The sequence below is a fragment of the Dysidea avara genome, chromosome 13, assembly GCF_963678975.1.
Source record: "Dysidea avara chromosome 13, odDysAvar1.4, whole genome shotgun sequence".
NCBI classification, from domain to species: Eukaryota; Metazoa; Porifera; class Demospongiae; order Dictyoceratida; family Dysideidae; genus Dysidea; species Dysidea avara.
Genome location: NC_089284.1, coordinates 3,873,176 through 3,893,098, shown reverse-complemented (window position 1 = coordinate 3,893,098; position 19,923 = coordinate 3,873,176). Strand labels below are relative to the sequence as shown.

The window sequence follows — 19,923 nt, the reverse complement described above, 5'->3', positions numbered from 1 at the left end:
GCGCATTTCTACGGGGTTAGAGAAGTTCTACGGGGTTCGCGGCATATTTTTGGTGACGTAATGCCGGACCGATCATTTAGCTCGTTTGCCTGCAAATTTATCACATTTGACACTGGCACTGAAGTGAAGTGGTGTTGCGTAGTTTGACTTTGTATTAAGCCACCACGGCAGACGATTATTGCCATAACTCACGAACTGCCAGAGGCGAATTTGGTTGAAGTACAAAGCGATTCAATGGCGTTCCTTTTCTGTCCCGGTTCCAGCTTTTCTAAAAAGCCAAAATGTAAGTGAAGCTTCGTATGTAGCTGTTAGGCAGTTAGCACGTCCTTCATATTAGTGGATAACAGCTTTATATGTATGTGTTGTGTTTTGTGCAGTTTTTAGCCGGACTCGTGGAGCCCGAAAATCTCTTCCTAGCATCAAGACTAAGCAAGAGTCTCCTGTGATGGTACTGGTAGCTGACGAACCTCCGTCAAGAAATCCGTCTTCTATCTTAACACGATCTGTGTCTGACCTGGCGTCCCGCTCACCGACCCTCAGTGATGGCGGAGACAGCGGGGTTGGATTTAGGTCCCAGCAAAGCTCGGCAAGCTCTGGAGAGAGTGGTGGACACGCGCTGCCGCCTTCCTATTTCCCTTCTCAAGCTGGATACGCAACAGATGACAGCACAACATTTGAAGGCAAGCTGCTACAGAGAGCTACCCCATCTTGTCCAGCTAATGTGAAGATGACTGTGATCAGAGATTACACACCATGTTGTAATGAAGAACTTGCTGTGAGGAAAGGACAAAGAGTTAAGATATTATATCGTAGAAATGATTGGGCATTTGCAGTGACCAAGAATGGAGCACGTGGCTACATACCATACAATTATTGTAGACTGTCAAGACGTTTTAGCTATGCACGTACTGATGCAGAGGAGTCAGGGAATGAGACAGACTCAACTGTACTTGGGCCAGATGATCCAAGCAGTCCCTTTCCACAACGACGTCACATCAATGGATATGTGTCTTGTTCAGAATCCTATCCTCAGCCATATTCTCACCGCTACCATGACAGGCTTGATTCACCCAACTATGTGTTACCATCAAACTGTAAACCTCGCATGGCTCCCTTCTACAAAGACTCTATTGAAGAATTGGTAGTCATCCATGACTTTATGGGCAAGGAAGAGAATGAACTGATGGTTAACAAGGGAGAGAGAGTTAAAGTGTTGAACGCTGATGACCAGGAATGGTTGTGGGTGGCGACTATTCTTGGTGATGAAGGATTTGTGCCACGAAGTTGTCTCTCATTCGGCACTCATCCAGGTGAGTCAGTAGTGGGGGACCACTATATGTTAATTGATATGTCCATAAGAGGCAGTACTATTGTTGCATTAATTCATTGGCGATGGTATGACACCATCTCTCATTACTTACAAGTTGAATGGCTCTCACTACATGCATCAGCACTTGAGTGGAAAAGGGTTGTTCTATGTAGCTATATGGGTTCAGTTTTGCAGGGGTTTCCTTAGTACAAGCTAAACAGTTTTGGGTAGGCCCAAGCTGTTATATAAAAACTGTGCTGCCTTGTAGCCCACATCAAATAATAGTGACTACTTTATGCTGAATAAGAAGTGGGGGCTTTGAAGATGTGTTTGTGATTCTCTAGTAGCTTTCAAAAGGAAGGACATTATAATGATTTCTGTCATTCTTTTTTTGTGTAGCTCTTCAAAGGTGTGAAACTAATCGACAGGCCCAGCTGAGGAGATGTGTCAGCACAGAGAGGTTGAAGCAGAAAGCTATGATGGGCAGCAGTCGAAGCCATGTGCATCGTCATCACCACCATCACAGCCGACAGCCAGGTCCTCGAGTTGACAAGCACCAAGCTAAGGAACGGTTCAAGCAGCTAGCAATAGCCAAACAACGGCCAGTGATTAATAGCAACAAAGAAGAAATCAAGAAAGTTGGATCACAGCTAATTGTGTTAGCAGATTATGATGCTCATGAAATGGATGAACTTTCAGTACAGTTGGCTGATGTGTTGTTAGCAGACATGATTACACAGTCAAATGCAGACCGATTGTGGGCCTACAACACCAGAACTGACAGACTAGGGTTTGTACCAGTCTCATTAGTACAACCACCTGTAGTGTAATTATGAAACCAAGCTGTATAGCTTTTTAACTAACTCATACTAATTCAGCACATAACATTTTTCACCTTATAAAGTTTTGTGATCTCTTGTGTATTGAATCAGCAGTGAATAACAATATGGAGTTGTTTATTTCTGCCAAGTTACCTTGACACAACTATCTCACATTTTGTGACAAAATTGGTGTCGTATCTGATTACAGTACATGATGTGTATATATGGGTTATTGTCTATGTCTTGCTTCTGTCAAGAATGTCCTTGATGGTGTTCCATCGATTTGGAGTGGTTGGCGTTTCCTCTCCTGGGGACAGAAGGCTGGGAGGGAAATCAAGAGAAAACCGCTTCTTCAAAAGCGGCTTCTCTGTTGTGGAAGAGCGTCGGCTGTTGTCCTTACTGTTTGTTGCAGAGTTGATCTCTCCCTCTTCTAAAACATTAAGTGAATACCCTAAAAATGAAATCCTTACACAGTACAGTGAATTGTGCTGGTTGTCAGGATATGTGAATATGGCTCACAATAAACAGAACCCAATGTATTTAAGCATTTTACTAAAGTATCCTGTAAGTATTTCCCATATAACCATTGCATAATTCAGTGTGTACTAGTGTGGGTCCAACGAGAAGAAAGGAGTAGAAAGAAAATATACTTGTTGAATCAGGACATCATACCCCTGTGCAGATTTGCGCCCATGTAATATGGTTACAATGTATCCTAAACATAGATGGACCTGAAAAACCAGGACACCTTTATAATCAGGACAACCTTGGTAAGTCACACAAGATGTCCTTTATCCACAGGTTTCACTAGTAATTTCTCACTGATCACACAAAGAGGAGAAGAAACCTAATGTCATATTTTTCTTTAACACACACGGAATATCTAGGGCCCAAAATTTGTAGTTCATTTTAACCACATTGGTAGGGACCAAATATTCACAACTCAAAATGAGAAGTACCTAATTCCTCATCACTCATCACCATGTCAACCACCCCATAGTGATCGTGCTCATCAGAGAGACGGGGTGTCTTTGCTGGCCGGCAGGTGGTGGTGGAAACATCTGACATTGCCCTCTTTCGCTTGTGATTCTTTGATCGATCATTCTATACAAAGGAACAGTCATGATGTCACAGTGATAACACTTAAACAATGTAGCCCATTATGTCCTAACTCTTATTATGGCTCCAAATCTCAAGACACCTCCAAACTACCATTAATACAATAATACCATTACTAGTTAACAGCATTAAATCTGCTAATGTGTTTTTATCATTTTACAAGTAGGAAGTCATGCACATTACACACAAATACCCACAAAAGGCAATGTCAAACTAGTCTAGTTAACCCAAATCACTACCTCCTGCTACAACCAGGTAGACACACCTGTTTTGCCTCACAGTTGAAGCCAGGGTACTGTATCATGCCTGGATGGGTGTAAAACAAATTACAGGCAATCAATGCAAATTTAAACTGACTGTCGGGACTTTGAGAACCAGTTGGACGACTGTCATTATCATCTGTAAAAAAATCCAATCACAATCCAGTGACAAATGAGGGGTAATCACCATATAAGGCTAGTACAAAATTCTGCTTGTCATGGTGATGCATTTGGTAACCAGGTGGGTAGCCAAGTTTCTTCATCCGACTAATATAAGGAGGAATACTGTCCTTGGTGATTCCCAGTGCATTGCACAGCTTCTCACTGTGGAGAAATGAAAATACCAAACATTATAGTTCATTAAATGAATCCATAGACCCCCCTCTATGTCAATTAGTAAACTACCAAAATACTTATATTATGGAATGATTGTGAACATCCAGATTACACCATATTAGCTGTGATACATATAAACAATTGAAATGCATCACTTGACCAGCTTCAATATGAGGTAACTACTAGTGAATCACATGACTCAGATGCAGCAGTTCAAAAAAAAAACCCTGAAAATTTCAACTCGCAATTTGTACCAGAGGAGGTTCCATGCCGCTTGCCTTAAGTACATATTTCTATTAGCATTAGGAGCCCAGCAGATATTTAGCACTTCATGTATGAACTTCGCTTTGTTCATAGTTTCCACGAAGCCCATGAAAACAATTTCATGTACATATATTACATTGTTGTAATTAAAATTAGTAACAAGATGAAAAGTATGTGAACTATACAGTGCAAAGAATGTAATTAAGGAGCTGCAATTTTATACAGTGACATGCGTATGAAAATTTTGAAAATCAAATGTGTACCAAGTATTTCAATGTTGATTCTCCACAACCCTCACATACCCATCTTAATAGGATGTGTAGTGTTTCTAGCTTGGAGTTGAAACTTTTGGTTATTTGTAACCACCTAGACTCTTAAATTATAAAGTTGCTTGAGTGGGCAACTGAAACAGGGCAACCTCCTGTACAGGGGACACACCCTGTGCTGTGTGTATCCTTATATGGGCACTATTGAGACCAGGTTTTTTAAATCCAATTGTACTTATATAATAGTACTGTAATATTTTTGGAGATAAAATTCTGTTGTAGCTGTAAGCCACCATGTATGGGGTGTGATTGTGTTGGGGCTACTGTGTAACATGGGCACTATGAGACCAACCACAATAGTCAAGGTATGGTGTCCTGATTTTTGTGGGCTGCCTGTATATGAAAGGGCTACAATATTTGTACTTCAAGCTGAGTGTTTGGATCATACAATACTTATTATTCAAGATGTACAAAAGATAAACCTGTAAATGTATGAACTTTGTGTAAATCTATCTACTTGGATATTTTTCAGTTGTTAATGGTTCATGCACAACTGGTGATGGCACTACATCCACTAGTGAATATTTTACTAGATATGTAGTTCTTTGAATTCATTAGCTTGCCTTCAAAGTTCCATAAATGGAGGCTTAATTACAACAGCTACAACAAGTACGTGTGGTGTGTGTGGTGAATTTACGTACTTGTCATGTCAATTTCATGCTAGAGAAACTTCTATGAAAAATTCACTCTAGTTTCCTACCATTATGGCCCACTAGACTAATGCTGAGGGATATTGGTAGTCTATACACCAACATTAAACTATCCACATTTCTCGTATATAGGGTTCCAAAATTGTTTAACGTCCATTACTAGGTAGTGTGTACAGCTCAGCAGGTGGTCACACACTCTGGTTAACAATAGTGTTACTGTACCTGTAATAATGGATTGGACAGCTAGTCTGTATGACAAATTGGGACAACAATCATGACTATATATGCAACAGAATTTTTACGCTTCAACTCTTGTGTGTATGTGTATTGTACGGCTAGAAATCTTTTACTTGTGTATGAGATCATAAACTTTTAATATTATTACAGTTGTGCACTGGAGGGTTTGCACAGAAGTGTACGAGGTGCTTATTTGGGCATTCAGTAGTACTGAGTATGCCTATTTTTGAAAATAATAGAAACTGCAAAAAAGCAAAAAATCTGTTGTAATTTCTAGCAGTGCTGAAACCATGGTAACAATAGGATCACCTGATGCTGCCAGGAACAAAGTAAGAAAATCGTTGATCACGTTTGTTGTCTTCATCAGCGTGGTAACGACTAACAAAAGGAAAACATAACTACCAATATCACCATATTAGGTAAAATGGTACTTTTTAGATAACTGTGGTGTGTTTGCCTCAAACTTGCTCCGATTCTGATTAATAACTTGAGGATTTCTAGGCTGAAAGGTGTGCAGTAATAAGAAGAAAGATAATTATGTGATATCTCACCAGGGGACAGTCCCTAAGAACATGATCTCCTCCACAATTAAAACATTTACTCCTACTAGCCGACCTATTATAATACGTAACACAGTTAGTTCACTGAAGTATCCCAAACTCACTTCTTTTCTTTGTTTGAAGTTGTCTTACCACCACTACTATCCGACCAAAATGGAGTCAGATATACTTGCAGGTATGAAGGGTGTTCATAGTCAGCCTTGAACTCCTTGTCCAGGTCCACAATGACTGGTACACCCAGTCGATCAATACAATACCCACTATAGTACTCCACTGCCCCAACTGCCTATAAATAAAATGAACACACACCATGAAACTTGAGCATGTAAAATACAAGCAAGTTTGGATTGTTTGATGAAAGTACGTGACAATGACACGATTTGCCAAAAGGCTTTTAGCAAAACGGACTTTGTTTGGTAAAACACTGAACACATTTCCAAGCATTCCCACCAGTGATGTGGCAACCATATGAATACAATACACACTCCTAGAATAGCTCTAGCTATTGAGAATCATATTAACTAAAATTGAAAAAGGTGGCTACAATGTCAGTAGCAAGTGTTTTTGTTGACCTATGAAACAACAAATTTATAGGTGTGAAGGATGGGTAATTACATTACCTCTCCTTAATGCTGTTATGACCAACCTATAATGAAGACAATTAACAGTTTTGACACTTTAAAGGTGGCACAAAGATATTGTTTTAATTATTTGGTCAAATACCACCTACATTAATAAGACCACCATGAGTCAAACTGATGAGATGGGATATCATATCAACTAATTGTCATGGCAACTTGGGGGATCACTAAATGTACTATCACTAACATAAATAATTCACCACTTGCGTTCAATTACATTTTGATTGAGTTCTTGTACCCCTACCAATTCTGGGTTATATGGTACATAAGTTTCTCTACACATAATGTGATGTGGTGATAATTGCTATATCTAATTGACAGGCCAACATATCAAGAGTTACCTGAGCACAAGCAGTAAACCTTCTGGTGATTACTGGACACTCACCTTCAGCACTGCTCCTGGTGCAATTATTTGAACATCCAAGCTGGACTCCTAGGAGAAATCTGATTGGCTGGTGTGCTGTGCAGCCAGCAGCCATGCCTACCTGTGATGTGGTAACATTCCCGCCCTCCTCTGCACACCAGTTGTCCTTGCCGACACAACAACGCTCCAAATCCTTCCTCCTTTTACTGAAAAGTGAACCACAGAAATACTAGTATAATAGATTTGACTCCAAGAACTGAAAGCTGTTATAATAACATGCAAGGACTAGAATATATAGTCAGTATATTTCTTTCACTAGAAATCACATTTTTGCTTTGTTCAAATAAGGGATTCTATGAACCATACTTCATGGAAATCGTTTCAGAATAATTACAAGGCAGCAATTATGGGCTACTGTGAGGAATAAATTACACGTACCTAGTACTACCAAGAGTAAATAATTTACTCTTGGTACTACCTACACGGGTTGGCTTGCTCTGTGTAAACACTTAAGGGTCTAGGTTCAGAAAGGCTTTTCATCAACTTATCAAGCTAAAAAGTAACTGTGGGGACCAAATGAACCATGATAGTTAGGGACAGCTCACAAATTAAGTCAATATCGCACACACCACACACATGGACACAGACAAACACAACACATGCACACACACATGCAATATTTAGGAATGTCAATAAAGTACCACACTGACATGGCTACCCCCAGTAGAGCAACATATGCAAGTGTAAAATATTCATTGCACAAAACACACTAGCACTACACTAGACACACAAACATGCTCACATACACACATACTTATACTCTACACACACAATACTCACTATATATGACCCTTACCGAGACAACTTAGTGTTAAAGTATATCACACTGGCCATTGGACCATCACCATGGGAACCATCCATCCTGTACCATCAATGTACAGTCGTGGTAACACACCATACATGTCGCAACTTACCCACTCCCCAGCGAGTTGAACAAGTGTAGTCGACGACGCAACTCAACTAGTACATCTTGTTAAGGTGTTATACATACAAGCACGTGATAACAACCACTAGGTACCCCACACCAGTCTCTTAAACATAGCTCATAATGGAATGTGTACTTAGGGGAAAAGATATTTTCTTCTTTCAATTTCGTTATCAATTCGTCCTTAGTAAGTGTAGTTTCATCATCATCTTGTGCTTCCTCGGTCTCTTGGGAGCTTGACGGCTCAGCAAAACTCAGTTCGATGTTATCCATAGTCGTCGGATAGTCCCTTAACCAGTGTGCGTTTAATTAGAATAAGTTTATTGGTGCGCATTGGTTAGAATGGAGGAACGGACGATGCTGTACTGCAACTCGCTGGAAGAATGCGAAGAAGAGTTGCGACAGTTGACATGGCAGCGAATACAGGTAAATTTAACTACTCCAACCATGATCGTGAGTTATAGCTCATTTCCGCAGGAGCGCGTTAAGGAACAGAGAGCGATCATGGATCAGAAGCTAGAGGAGATCAGGCAGCAAAGTAGTGCTCAATTAGAAGCCACGTTACAACAGCAACTACTCGAGCTGCGCCAGATGAATCATCAACTAATGATGGCTGAACAGGAGAGGTGGGTGGCTTGTCATGGTGTGTACCGGGATATAGTTCACACCTACAGCATGGTAATGATTGAACAAGAAATGAGAGATAAGATGGATGAGTATCGTAATCACAATGAGGTAACATCACTGTTTCACATGTTCAACAAAACATTAGAATTCCGTTAATGCTTTTTACAAGGGGTAGTCACTTCCATACCGCCAGTTGATACACTTGCGACTGGGATCAAGAATTTTGATCATCGAAATTTTGCCTTGATCGCTTGATTTCGTCTATAAAATAGCCTTTGAATCTTGATCCCGGTCGTAAGTGTTTCAACAGACAGTATTGAAGTGACTACCCCTTGTTTTTATGAGAATCCCAGTCTTCTGCTGTATATAGTAGCAGATTTTTTTTGCAAGCAAAAAGAATTAAATTTGCCAATGCAAATTTTGCAGAAAGTTTGACTTCACATATCAGCACCTTAAGCTTGCACTTAAGGGCTCCTGAGCTGTGTGGTTATTTAAGAGTTGCCTTCATAGTGTTCATATCGATATCACTAGTGTGCAATAATTGGGAAGAGTCTTGTGCCACTTCATCATGGTAAACATGTGTTGGAGATTTTGGTTACAACTTTTAACTAGTAATCTCCAACACACGTACATACTGTAGTTATTAAAAGCTGTTTTTTTTTTGGATATATGCTATTATCAATGTTTACAATTTTATTTTGTTAAGGCCACTTCTGTTGAATGATTCTTGAGGACAAAGGCTTTGCATACAACATTCACCATGACTACAAAACTGTCATCTGCTAAAACTTTCAATTGCTATGTATATATGGTATAGGCCAGATTTACATGGTGCATGATTCACTGTGGTACATCTTCCCTCCCTTATAGAGCAGTCAGAAGAGATACAGTGAGACCATGGATGTCATACAACAGGCAAATGTTCGCAGCCAGTAAGTGCCGTGGTGCTGATGTAAAGTAGGGATGTTGCTTATACAGTATTAAAGTGATACCATATTTACTGGCTAATCTGGTGTAACGAACATCTTTAAATACTCATGAACACCCTGAAAAGGGGGGGCATTTATAGTTGCCTTTAAAAATCTTGACTATTGTTTAGTACATTTAGTTCTTAAGAGAGATAAAAGTTAGGAATGGAGATTCTAAATGTTTTTACTTGTTTCTAGAGAGAGAAGGAGACGTCGAAGTACGAAGTGTTCAGAGATCAAGCAGGAAGCTACTCAACTACTTGATGTGCTTAGCAGCATTATGAAGACATGTAAATACCCCCAACTGTTGGAAGATGTCACGTCAAAAATGGCAGAACGTGGGAGACAGTCACTGACAAAAGCCGTCACTGATTTGGATCACATGATCCATAATCAGTCTGCCACAAATGAAAATGTTTGTCATTGTGGTTGTCATGGTGATGTTTACATATCCAATCAGATTGCAGAATATCGACAGATGGTTAGCACAGTAGCATCATATCTTGGCGACATTAAGGTTGCCATGGAAATGGCCAATAAGAAAGGAGATGAACAGTTGAAACTGAAGCAACAACGGGAAAAGGAAGAACAGTTGAAAATTGCAGAGAAAAAGGTTGAAAATTTTTTAGGTGATATAGTAAAGTAATGAAGCACTTCCACTTAGGCTAAAGAAGAAGCAAAGAAGGCTGCCGTTGCAGCAGGTATGGTGTCACAGCTTTTGAGCTGTGTGGCACTTGAGTTGCTAATATTTTGAGCAGACTTTGCTGCTAGCTGCAGTCCTGTTGGTCGCTATAATAATGCTGTAACTGAAATTGCTAACCTACAGAAGAAGCTGGAACCACTGAAGTCAAAAGATCCCGAGGTACTTGCTCCTTTTGTAACTAATGTGGTAGGTGTGGCTATATAGTGACATGCTTTTTCTTGCAGATTAAGAAACTCAGATTAAAGTTACTATCATCTGTAAACCACCCAGTGAATGCAATTGCTCCTCATACAAGACAGCATCTTCTTGACAAGGTGCAACGACTGAAGACGTTGCTAGAAGGCAGAGTGGTAACCACAGCAGATCGTACTGTATCAATAAGAGAGCACCCTCTGGCATTAGACTATTGTACCAAAGAGTTGGCAGATAAATTAGTGGTATGTGATATTGTGTGGTATCTGTGTGTATGTGTTGTAGTCTCTTCTTGTGTCGTAGCGTCAAGGAGACACACAGGTGTCAGCCAAACCTGAGGCAGCGTTTGCTGTGGCTGCTGTGGCAATCGCTATGGCAGTCAGTTTTCCCAGAGTCAGGGATCTCATTGTGGCACATTTCTATTCCTCATGTCCAATCCTGGTTCCAATCTACATTCCCAAGACTGGTGACATCTCCGAGGATGACCACAAAAGGTGAGCATTGCCTTATTAGTAGAATGGGTATAATTATGTTCTCGTTGAGGTGATTCTTGAGAAAACGGCTTAAAAAGTGTGTCAGACTTTTCAATGAGTTACATTGTTAAGTACTACAAATGAGCCAAATTTCAAGTAATTCTGTTTTTGAGGCAATTATTAGGCAGTAGGAGAAAACACGCAAATATCTCTCAAAAATTTGTACGGAAATCTGGTGGACACTATGTGTATCATGTGATCATACCACCCACTTTACAGGATGCAGGGTTATCGAGTGGTTGGTGGAATATTGGAGTCAGAGGAGAACTACTACAAGAGAATTTCCGGCATCATTCGGTTGTATGCAGCCATCATTCAGTATCCTGTCCCTAAGGATGTGGTAGGTTTTATGTGCATGTCCTAAGGAGCTATTTTGAGAATATGGCCACTCTAACAAGATCATGAAGGATGCAACATGGTCACTATACTGTGTTTTTACTTTTAGTATAGTCGGTTCACGTTCACCTGAGATTGAGCCCCGCCAAATAAATGAGGTGAACATGTGTTCAGTTCTACCAGAATACATTACATGATATTATTTTTACAAGTGTGCTTGACATTGGTCACACTCTTGTGATATCAAAAAGTTCAACCCCAACGCCCCAGTATCAACACGTTGGCACCTCCAAGAGCCCCTCCCAATGGTTTTGTACTGGAACAAGCATGTTTTTTTTTGTTGTAAACATGTTTGTGCATGGCATCAATTTTTTGGGCAGCTGGGAGTTAAGCGCTCAGGTGAATGTGAACCGAGAAATTCCTGCTTGGGACCAACTTGATGGCCACTATGTGGGTTTATCTCAGAGATAAAATTTGAGTGTTACCAAATTCACGCTGCACTTTATCCCTATACTGTTTGTTGACTGAAGAATTTCATCCCTTATAGCCCCACCCCCATGGTCCAGAGCATGGATGGGCATGGCTGGCCAACATCCTCAACACTGAGCCAAGGAATGGAATAACTGCAACTGCACTGCTAAACTTCTTGGAGGTACAACTATTAACCTATCCCATTCTGATTTAGAGCCCACCCTACAGGTTGCTGGATACAGACTAATGGAATGTTATGGTCGACAGTTTGTGAAGTTGTTGCGTCTTCTTGGTAGCAGCTACATGCCCATGTGAGCACATCATCTCCATGGTAACACATGACATCATCATGTTCCCATAGGATTGAGAAGGTGACTGCTAGTGACCAAAAGGGATCATTTGTAAGGCTTCAACTGTTTTTAGAGGTACAATAGTAATACATCTTCAACTATCCAAACACTATTGAAATGTCAAGTGACTGCTCAATTAGAGTATTTGTCACTATTATACTGTGCATGTTCTTTTGAGCAAATGTATGTTCTATTAGAGAACAGTAGCACCTCCATTATTCAACATTTGTGTGTAGGGCTGTGTGATAATGAAGTTACCTATATCTCGATAATGAAAACCAATTTTATCTCGATAAGGAGTGGTCTGCACAAAACAATATAACTTCTTCATACATTAGTATATAGACCATTTAAGGATAGTTTAGCAAAAAGCTGTACATTAAAAGTAATTTAAAACAGTCTATAGTTGAGTTGGCAGGAGAGTAGAGACAATTCCATAAATATGTCATTCAAATATTTTTGGAATTTACAAGTAAATAACCGTAATTATCTTTATCATGATAATAGAAAATTATCTCGATAGGCATTTTATCTAAATTATCTCCCAGCCCTATTTGTGTGCCAGTTCAATTACAAAGTGTTCAGTTAAGTGAAGCCCATTCATTTATATACAGAGCTGTGTACTCTAATAGAACATACACCTGTTGACAAAAACCGTCAGCAATGCTGTTTGTAAGGTCCTATGTAATGGAACTGAACTCTGTATATAAATTTGCACAAATGGGAATGTTATTGTTACAATGATGTTCTAAGTCAGTTACTGTGACATGACTGCTCAGTTAGAGTAACACTCTGATTTTATCCTCTGAGTTTCTCTCCTTACAGAAAATCACAAAGGCTAGTAGCATACCAAAACCTCCCGGCTACATTACTGTGGATCTCACAAGAACTTGACAGCAGAATTTTTGTATATAAATTTTGATTATCTCACTTGGAGAGACAAATCTTATTACAGTAAAATATTTTTGTTTTCAATATATAAAATAATTTCTATGTACAAAAAATATGAATGTGTAATAATTTTTCAGCCACTACTAGTTATTGCCATTATCCATGTCGTCTTCAAGACTGCTGGTGCTATTACTAGTCATTGATGTAGCTGTATGGGTGATATTTAATAGTGAGTTACTTTTGACCATTTTGTCTGACCGCAACGGTACCGGGCTCCGTGGTGGTGAGTTACTTGGTGAAATAGGTGGGGAATTACTTGATATGGCTAAAGGTGATGAAATGGGTAATGGACGATGTATGAGAGGGGGTGAGGTCTCTTGGGGTTCTGGTGTTCTAGATCTTGGTCTAAACATACTTTTGAATGAACTACGTCTCTTTGGTGAAGCAGTGCCGGATGACTCCCCTGGGGCAGTCGGTGAAGGTGATGTTACTGGCACCGGACTACTTCGTCCTTCACTTTGATGCTTGTTCTTTGGAGATGAGACCTTTCTCTTGGGGGATAGGTCGGCCATTGGGTTTCTGAGTGAACGTCTCCTAGCCATCCCACGTATTAGAGTCTAAATAAGAGACCACATTACACATCACTAAATTATACCATTAACAGCTAACCAATATGTATATTGGATATGTTGTCTTCTTCACAGCACCAATGACTTCATCATTTTGAGGGTCAATCACTTCTAGACAATTCTGTGACTTGCTGGGGATCATCATACCACTCTTCTTAATCCAGGGGTGTGTCTAATCATATAATCAAATGATGGGACGTCACAAAACAAAGGGGCTTACCCTAATCTCATCCATACCAATCCTATCGTTTGGATCTTTGTCCATCATACACTCCATCAAGTCCCTTATCTCAGGACTACTCGGTGGACTGGTGAGTATAACAATAGACACCATGGTATAACACACCTGCATTCTTACCTATCAGGAAATGTTAACCTAAATAAGAAAGAAAAAAAAAGTATAATACTTTTTTTTACAAAACGTTACAGAGCACCATTCCACTAATGATGAGGTGAGGCACAATGATCACATGATACTTACTCTTGTATTTTAATCAGCTCATGTAGCTCAGGTAGAATAGGATGAAAGAATGGTACCTGCAGCAGGGACAGTAGAGTGGTGGTGGCTGCATATAGCATGAGCCACACCCACCTTTCCATACATCATACAATAAAGAGTCACTCCAGCTGCCCAAATGTCCACCTTTTTACCTAGATATGATCGCTTCTCAGCTACACAGGGACAATATGATGTAACATCAAGTACAAGAACTGCCTTATATAACAGTCAGTAGTACATTTAATACACTTCATACAGCAGTTGCATAAGTGTAGCATTTAAGGGGAAAACCCTGTATTCCATAATAACAAACAGCTGCTGTTGTTGTACTGCCACTGTGGAGTTGGACAGCCAAAGAGCTAAAATGTGGCTATCATTACAGCTGAGTGATCTTTCTGCAAGCTTAACTGTTTTAGCAATGATACCAGGAATTACATACCAAAGCTACACAGAGAAGGATGGAAGCACTTTAAAATCGCAAAACCCTTTGTTTTTTGGCTGAACTAAAATGTGGAGACAATGTAAGAAAGTGTGACATCATTGTTTTGTTTAGAATATAACTTAGCTAGTGCTAGAATAACTACATGCGAAATAGTGTTTCATTAGATTAAACAAAAATGCTTTTTCAAAAGTCATCTTAATCTTTACATCACAATCAAAAAAAGCTAACAATCCCTACCATTCAATGACTAATACATTACCATCAATACTGGCAGTGTTTATGTCAGTGCAGCTGCTGCATATAATTTGCTAACAATTTGATATGAATAGGTAAGTGTTGCCTAGACGTAGATTATTACTACAGTTCTAATTCATGAGTAATTAGTGAGATTATCCCATCTCAACTTTGTTTCCATGTTAGGCAAATGCTATCATTCACTAAAACAGCATGAAAGAAGAGTACTGTGTCCAGAGATATAGCCTAGATCACCAGCATGGCTCTCACAGAGCTATACAGCGTCAGATCAATTCCAAGCAGCACGTACATTCCTAGTGTCACTGCCAGCTTATTCTTTACTTCCTATGGTGCATCAGTTACTTAATTCAATAACAAGTTTGGGACAGTGTACTGGTCAAATGGCACCTTCATCATTGCTCCAGGTACGCCATTAACTGTAAGACCACTATTTTCTTTTGTTGTCATCCTTAGCTGGGCTTGAATGGCTGCTAGTGGTGGGAACAGTGGTGAACTATCGTTAGCACTAGAACTATCACCAGTGGCTTTGTTAACTACAGTACTAAACAGCCATTTATACAATCTGTAACTTAGAAGACAGGTTGTTGAAACACAAGCTATCCTGAGAGAGGAAGACTGGATATACAGTAGTAGGGGAAAAGTTTCAGCTTTTTGAAAATCAGGGGTTAATCTAGGGGGGGGGGGAGTGGGAGGGGACACAGGCCCCCCCTGGGTTAGCTATTGCCCCCCCCCTAGGTTTATACCTAAAGCCTTGAGAAATGGAAAGGTCCCAAAGTTGTATAATCGAATGGTCAATATTCAATGGCATCACAGTAAAATTTCACCAAAATTGAGTATATTTACACCTAAATTTTCAAAATTTCCTGGGGGAGCATGCCCCCAGACCCCCCTAGAATCTGAAGCAACTTACTTAGCCCCTTCTAGGTCAATATTCTGGGTTGAGCCCTGAAAAAGGTATTTTTGTACAGAGAACTGTGAGTTGTGGCTAGCAAAATCACACTCCGGAAAAATGAAGGAGGTAAATAATAGCTTTGGTTAGTTAAATGAAAAAGCCTATTGAAATTTCATAAATTTCATTTACCCATATGGAGGAAAACTTTGGCGGGGGTAAACAGCTGCATTTGGTGAAACAAACTTTGGCAAATTCAATCTCAATGATTAGCTATAGAGATGCTAATCTCAGGTGCTATGGGTAGTTGGCGGGTTAAACTTTGGGGGTGAATTTGCAGCAAATTGCCTAGCTTGCCAAAGTTTCTCCCCACAAAGTTTCCCTCTATATATATGGTTATTATAAGGTAGAAAATTAAGTGAGCTGATTAGCCAACAACAGTGGTTCAGTGGTGAAGATAGGTATGGAAGTCCCTGGTTCAAATCCTGGACAAGATTTTTCCAAGAATTCTGTGCAGTTTTAAAAATTCTCAGTGACTGTTCTATTAGAGTATTTTGATCCTACGATACGTCTCTGTAGCTGTCACTACAATTTGCACAAAAAGATTGAGCTATAATGGATAACCTATACACATACTGATTTTCAAGTTATTCCCATAAGTGGTTTACCCAGGAGAGACAAAATGTTAGTTTTTTAAAATGCAAATAATCGTCCATAACCCTGTGACTTGATCTCATAAATGATTAATCCTGTAGGTATGACCAATGATCTGTCTTTTCGTTGATAATTTTTCTTTAATTCTGCAAATATTTATAAAGTTGGTACTGAAATTTCCCCTTGGTATGTGCTGACTCAAAAGCAATTGAGCAATTTTTTTGTAAGAAATCAAGGAAACTTTTGAGGGCTTGCATGACAATTTATCTTGAAGTTATCAAAATACAGGAGGGCTAAAAAAATCACTCAATTTGGAGAAGGTAGTATGGAGCTATGTATGCACAAAGGTCATGTTTGTCAAGAACACACTGGTGTGGTACAATAGCATTCTCAGCCTTGACATACTCAAAACTTTTTTCCCTCTAGAAAGCATCAAAAAGGAAATGTTGGGAAATAAATTTCTATACACTTGTTTATGCCTAATTCATCACCGGTGAGTACACATTAAAAAAGGTGCATATTTGCACGACAAAATGCATCCTCATACTAACGAGCCTTATCCACAATTACACCACAAAATAAAAATGGCAGTAGTGGGGGGTACTTTATACAGAGAGATGATGGTTCACTATGATAACGTTTATAAAGCCACAGGTGAGGGATACATACTTACTTCTAGTATAATCGAGCATATAACTTTGGTCTGCTTTTGCCAGGTGCCGGGTACTCTTATCTCGCACACTGCCACAATAATCTAATGTGTTCCAATTTGAACAAACCAGTAAAAGCGTTCAGTTCGTTGACTGCGTGGTTAAGCCCCCCCCCCCACACACACACACACTAACGCCAATTATGACATCATTTTTTGTAATTAACTGAGCATTCAGCTTTGTTCTGCCTATTAGCCCTAATATGAAGAACAATTAAGTGAAGAAGAACTCCCTAATTATTTCAACTGTTGGAGGCATGGTGCAAAAATTACAAACAATTCCTGTTAATCTTACAATGCACAATGCTGTAGACATGCTAACTAAGAATCAACTACTAGAAGAAGAACAAAGGAGGACAAGCCTAAGTCAAGATGTGCACTCCTGAGGTATGCCAAACGGCACCAACATGATGTCTCCATAAAGTTTGCCACAATATTGAGTTACACTCATCTGTCAGTCAGTGGAAAATTACTGTAAAAAACAATCCCCTTACCTTCCAGCATACTTCAGAGGGAGGTGTCATATACTCCATGATGTATCGCCAACAGCTGGTGTTGACTATATAAGAAACATATTGCACTTCCAAGGAGTATGGATGACATAAGGCTTGCATCTTAGTGTAGCTATGCCAACACACTATACTAGATTTCAGATCTGCAGTAGGCACATTTAGTATCAATACTGAGGCATTCGGGATGAATAGAGATGTTTGATGACACATGCCATCTTCCAATGGCCGACACTTTAATAGAGTTTTGACAAGCTAATAGTTGCACTAATTGGTGCTAAGTAATTACGACATGCTCAATGCCACTGGGTTAACAAATTTCTTCAACAATTTACTATTGTAACTTTATAAACACCAATCAACAAGATTGATTCTTAGAAATCACTTGATGTATGGCACATGTTGGACTTCACTTGTAGATATTTAAAAAACCTTGGCATGAAAAGGCTTGGATACTAAAACTTTGGTGAGAAAAAATGGTAAAACAATGAAATTAATGGAAGGCATTTTAAAAGCTGGTCTTGATAGTTGTAGCACTTATAAATAAGTGTTAATACTATTGTGTAGTTATCAAAACATCAGCAGGAGGTGTTAACCCAACCCCTTTATCTTACAGTTGGCAATAAACATTAATTTAATTTTGAGTACCAGCATAGAAAAAGCAACAGTGACACCACATCCCCGACAGTAGTTGAGTACCATGCACGTACACCACATTCAAGGTCGAAGCTATTCAAACTCATCGTTCAAATACAGGGATGCCATGCTGTGCGTCTTTTGTGATTCCCATTCAGCTAGCTGTTTGTGATTCCCATTTGTAATGGGGAGGGCCTATCACTTGTAGTAGCCATAGTAACACCTAACAGGTTAGGTTAATACTACCATCCCTCCTCCATAATAATTACAATGGCTTCCACATGGTAACCACACAAGATGGACCAGTGACTCTTTTTACTGTCAAGTATAAAAGTTTAATACACAATACCCTGGCCTGAATTGACGTACTGTACATTTTGCAGTTCACTAATTTCTTTAAATATTATGTCACAATGCCATCAGCTATACTCAGGGTGTTAAACATGGTGAAAGCTGTTGAATGTACAACAAGGAAATGTAGTATGTGTGGTAGCCACAAAGGGAATTTCTACAAGAAATTCAGTTTCATGTTTCCTTGTTTACTACCTATTTCCTTTATAATACAATCAACCATCTCAACAAACACCCAGCTCACACCAATAGACCTCTAATTTAACCTTTTATAATAATAATAAACCAAATAGGTGCAAGTAAGAATCTATTGCTTGATTTAAGCTTTAATCATCCTGTACTCAGTGAAGCAAGTTTCAATTAAACCTATACATGCCTGTTCATGGAGAATTCGAATATCTTTGTTTTGTTCCTATAGCTTTAAAGGGCATGTACGATATGAGTGTTTGTTCACAATGCGGCAGATGTAAGTAGTGTTGTCATTTCTACATTTTAAATGCTTTCATACTTGTATGCCAATGCATGTCAAACACTTTGAGCAAAGTCACAACTCCATAGACCAATTTACACTTAAGATATGGCCTCAAATTTAAGCACCTGTAGTTTAATTTCAGTATAGTCAATATACAAATCAATTTCCTTGCTTTTCTTACTGTCCACCACTAACTAGTTAAACTACTCACCCAGCGAGCTAAAGTTTTCCTTGGACACTAAGGCAATAAAAAGAAATTCGGAACTAGTGGTGCAAACTGCAGATTTATGCCGAGACAGTCACATAAGCATAAATCATGATCACCTTCAGTATAAAAAGCACATATTGCTGAATGTGGCTTACAGCAGATAGCGTTGCAACCTGAAACCTTAGGTGACTTAACAGGCATTAGGTCAAACCCTTATAAGACATTGACCAAGGTCCTACACACAACCCACTCACTCACTCACACTATAGCAGCCAAACCACAACATACAGGTACCTGACTGGTTCATATTATGAATAACGTCAGAGGACCACTGGTGACATCTGTGTGTACTTAGTACATACCATGGTCGCATGAATATAGTATAATCAAGATAGTTGGGGATAAAATGAGACGATCGGATGTCTTCAAGCATGACATGCACACAGAGCATATTTGCATATCCAAAAAAATTCTTCATATCACATTAAAATAACTAGCGAAATGTCAAATGCAAGTCTGATGTACATGACACCACTGATTACCGTAACTCACAAGATATGTACTGAAACATTCACATATACACTACACACTACTTACTGTCCAAACACTCAGGAGCCATGAATGCAGGGGTACCGGCTGACTTGGTTAACTGCACATCACTGTCCATGGTGTTGAACGTCTCAGACACTCCAAAGTCTGCAATCTATGTAACATAATGAAGTGAATG

At 39.4% G+C, this 19,923-nt stretch overlaps 4 protein-coding genes across 5 annotated transcripts in view; 2 read left to right on the top strand and 2 right to left on the bottom strand.

The window, feature by feature from the left end:
* Positions 1–37: 37 nt before the first annotated feature.
* LOC136242901 (SH3 domain-containing protein Dlish-like) lies at positions 38–2,925 on the top strand. The gene is made up of 3 exons (XM_066034401.1): positions 38–283; positions 378–1,310; positions 1,709–2,925. Exons 1-3 carry the CDS (start codon positions 235–237, stop codon positions 2,137–2,139), a joined length of 1,413 nt encoding a protein of 470 aa, XP_065890473.1. The 5' UTR covers positions 38–234; the 3' UTR covers positions 2,140–2,925.
* On the bottom strand, positions 2,224–8,207 carry LOC136242904 (zinc finger CCHC domain-containing protein 8-like). 2 transcript variants are annotated; one of them, XM_066034403.1, is made up of 14 exons: positions 8,025–8,207; positions 7,862–7,910; positions 7,744–7,809; positions 7,009–7,093; positions 6,909–6,956; positions 5,987–6,168; positions 5,874–5,937; positions 5,754–5,824; positions 5,632–5,700; positions 3,697–3,833; positions 3,607–3,648; positions 3,515–3,555; positions 3,090–3,234; positions 2,224–2,581 (listed from the first exon to the last, which is right to left on the bottom strand). In XM_066034403.1, exons 1-14 carry the CDS (start codon positions 8,143–8,145, stop codon positions 2,367–2,369), a joined length of 1,335 nt encoding a protein of 444 aa, XP_065890475.1. In that variant the 5' UTR covers positions 8,146–8,207; the 3' UTR covers positions 2,224–2,366. The 2 variants fall into 2 exon arrangements, with proteins under 2 accessions (XP_065890475.1, XP_065890476.1); XM_066034404.1 differs by having other exon boundaries at positions 2,224–2,560.
* LOC136242892 (mRNA export factor GLE1-like) lies at positions 8,162–13,113 on the top strand. Its single transcript, XM_066034390.1, has 15 exons — positions 8,162–8,298; positions 8,350–8,498; positions 8,547–8,607; positions 9,370–9,431; positions 9,666–9,882; positions 9,928–10,080; positions 10,132–10,168; positions 10,226–10,329; positions 10,395–10,607; positions 10,666–10,856; positions 11,115–11,235; positions 11,779–11,883; positions 11,931–12,013; positions 12,064–12,127; positions 12,878–13,113. The coding sequence occupies exons 1-15, from the start codon at positions 8,215–8,217 to the stop codon at positions 12,944–12,946; spliced, it is 1,713 nt and encodes a 570-aa protein (XP_065890462.1). The 5' UTR covers positions 8,162–8,214; the 3' UTR covers positions 12,947–13,113.
* LOC136242885 (calcium/calmodulin-dependent protein kinase kinase 1-like) overlaps positions 12,994–19,923 on the bottom strand; it is a 10,568-nt gene continuing 3,638 nt past the window's right edge. Inside the window, exons 10-16 of the mRNA XM_066034381.1 lie at positions 19,794–19,899; positions 14,165–14,244; positions 14,054–14,109; positions 13,931–13,948; positions 13,793–13,880; positions 13,613–13,744; positions 12,994–13,560 (exon numbers count right to left, since the gene is read on the bottom strand). Of these exons, the coding sequence (XP_065890453.1) occupies positions 13,087–13,560; positions 13,613–13,744; positions 13,793–13,880; positions 13,931–13,948; positions 14,054–14,109; positions 14,165–14,244; positions 19,794–19,899 (954 nt within the window). The 3' untranslated portion in view covers positions 12,994–13,086. The remainder of the gene's footprint in view (positions 13,561–13,612; positions 13,745–13,792; positions 13,881–13,930; positions 13,949–14,053; positions 14,110–14,164; positions 14,245–19,793; positions 19,900–19,923) is intronic.

Bases quoted from the DNA above. Each gene is read 5' to 3' on its own strand.
- LOC136242901 (XM_066034401.1), top strand. From the start codon at position 235: ATGGCGTTCCTTTTCTGTCCCGGTTCCAGCTTTTCTAAAAAGCCAAAA. The intron at 284-377 runs GTAAGTGAAGCT...TGTTTTGTGCAG, and splicing joins CTTTTCTAAAAAGCCAAAAT to TTTTTAGCCGGACTCGTGGA. The intron at 1,311-1,708 runs GTGAGTCAGTAG...TTTTTTGTGTAG, and splicing joins CTCATTCGGCACTCATCCAG to CTCTTCAAAGGTGTGAAACT.
- LOC136242904 (XM_066034403.1), bottom strand. From the start codon at position 8,145: ATGGATAACATCGAACTGAGTTTTGCTGAGCCGTCAAGCTCCCAAGAG. The intron at 7,810-7,861 runs GTAAGTTGCGAC...TTGATGGTACAG, and splicing joins TTCAACTCGCTGGGGAGTGG to GATGGATGGTTCCCATGGTG. The intron at 5,825-5,873 runs GTGAGATATCAC...CACACCTTTCAG, and splicing joins TTCTTAGGGACTGTCCCCTG to CCTAGAAATCCTCAAGTTAT.
- LOC136242892 (XM_066034390.1), top strand. From the start codon at position 8,215: ATGGAGGAACGGACGATGCTGTACTGCAACTCGCTGGAAGAATGCGAA. The intron at 8,299-8,349 runs GTAAATTTAACT...TCATTTCCGCAG, and splicing joins TGACATGGCAGCGAATACAG to GAGCGCGTTAAGGAACAGAG. The intron at 10,169-10,225 runs GTATGGTGTCAC...TATTTTGAGCAG, and splicing joins GAAGGCTGCCGTTGCAGCAG to ACTTTGCTGCTAGCTGCAGT.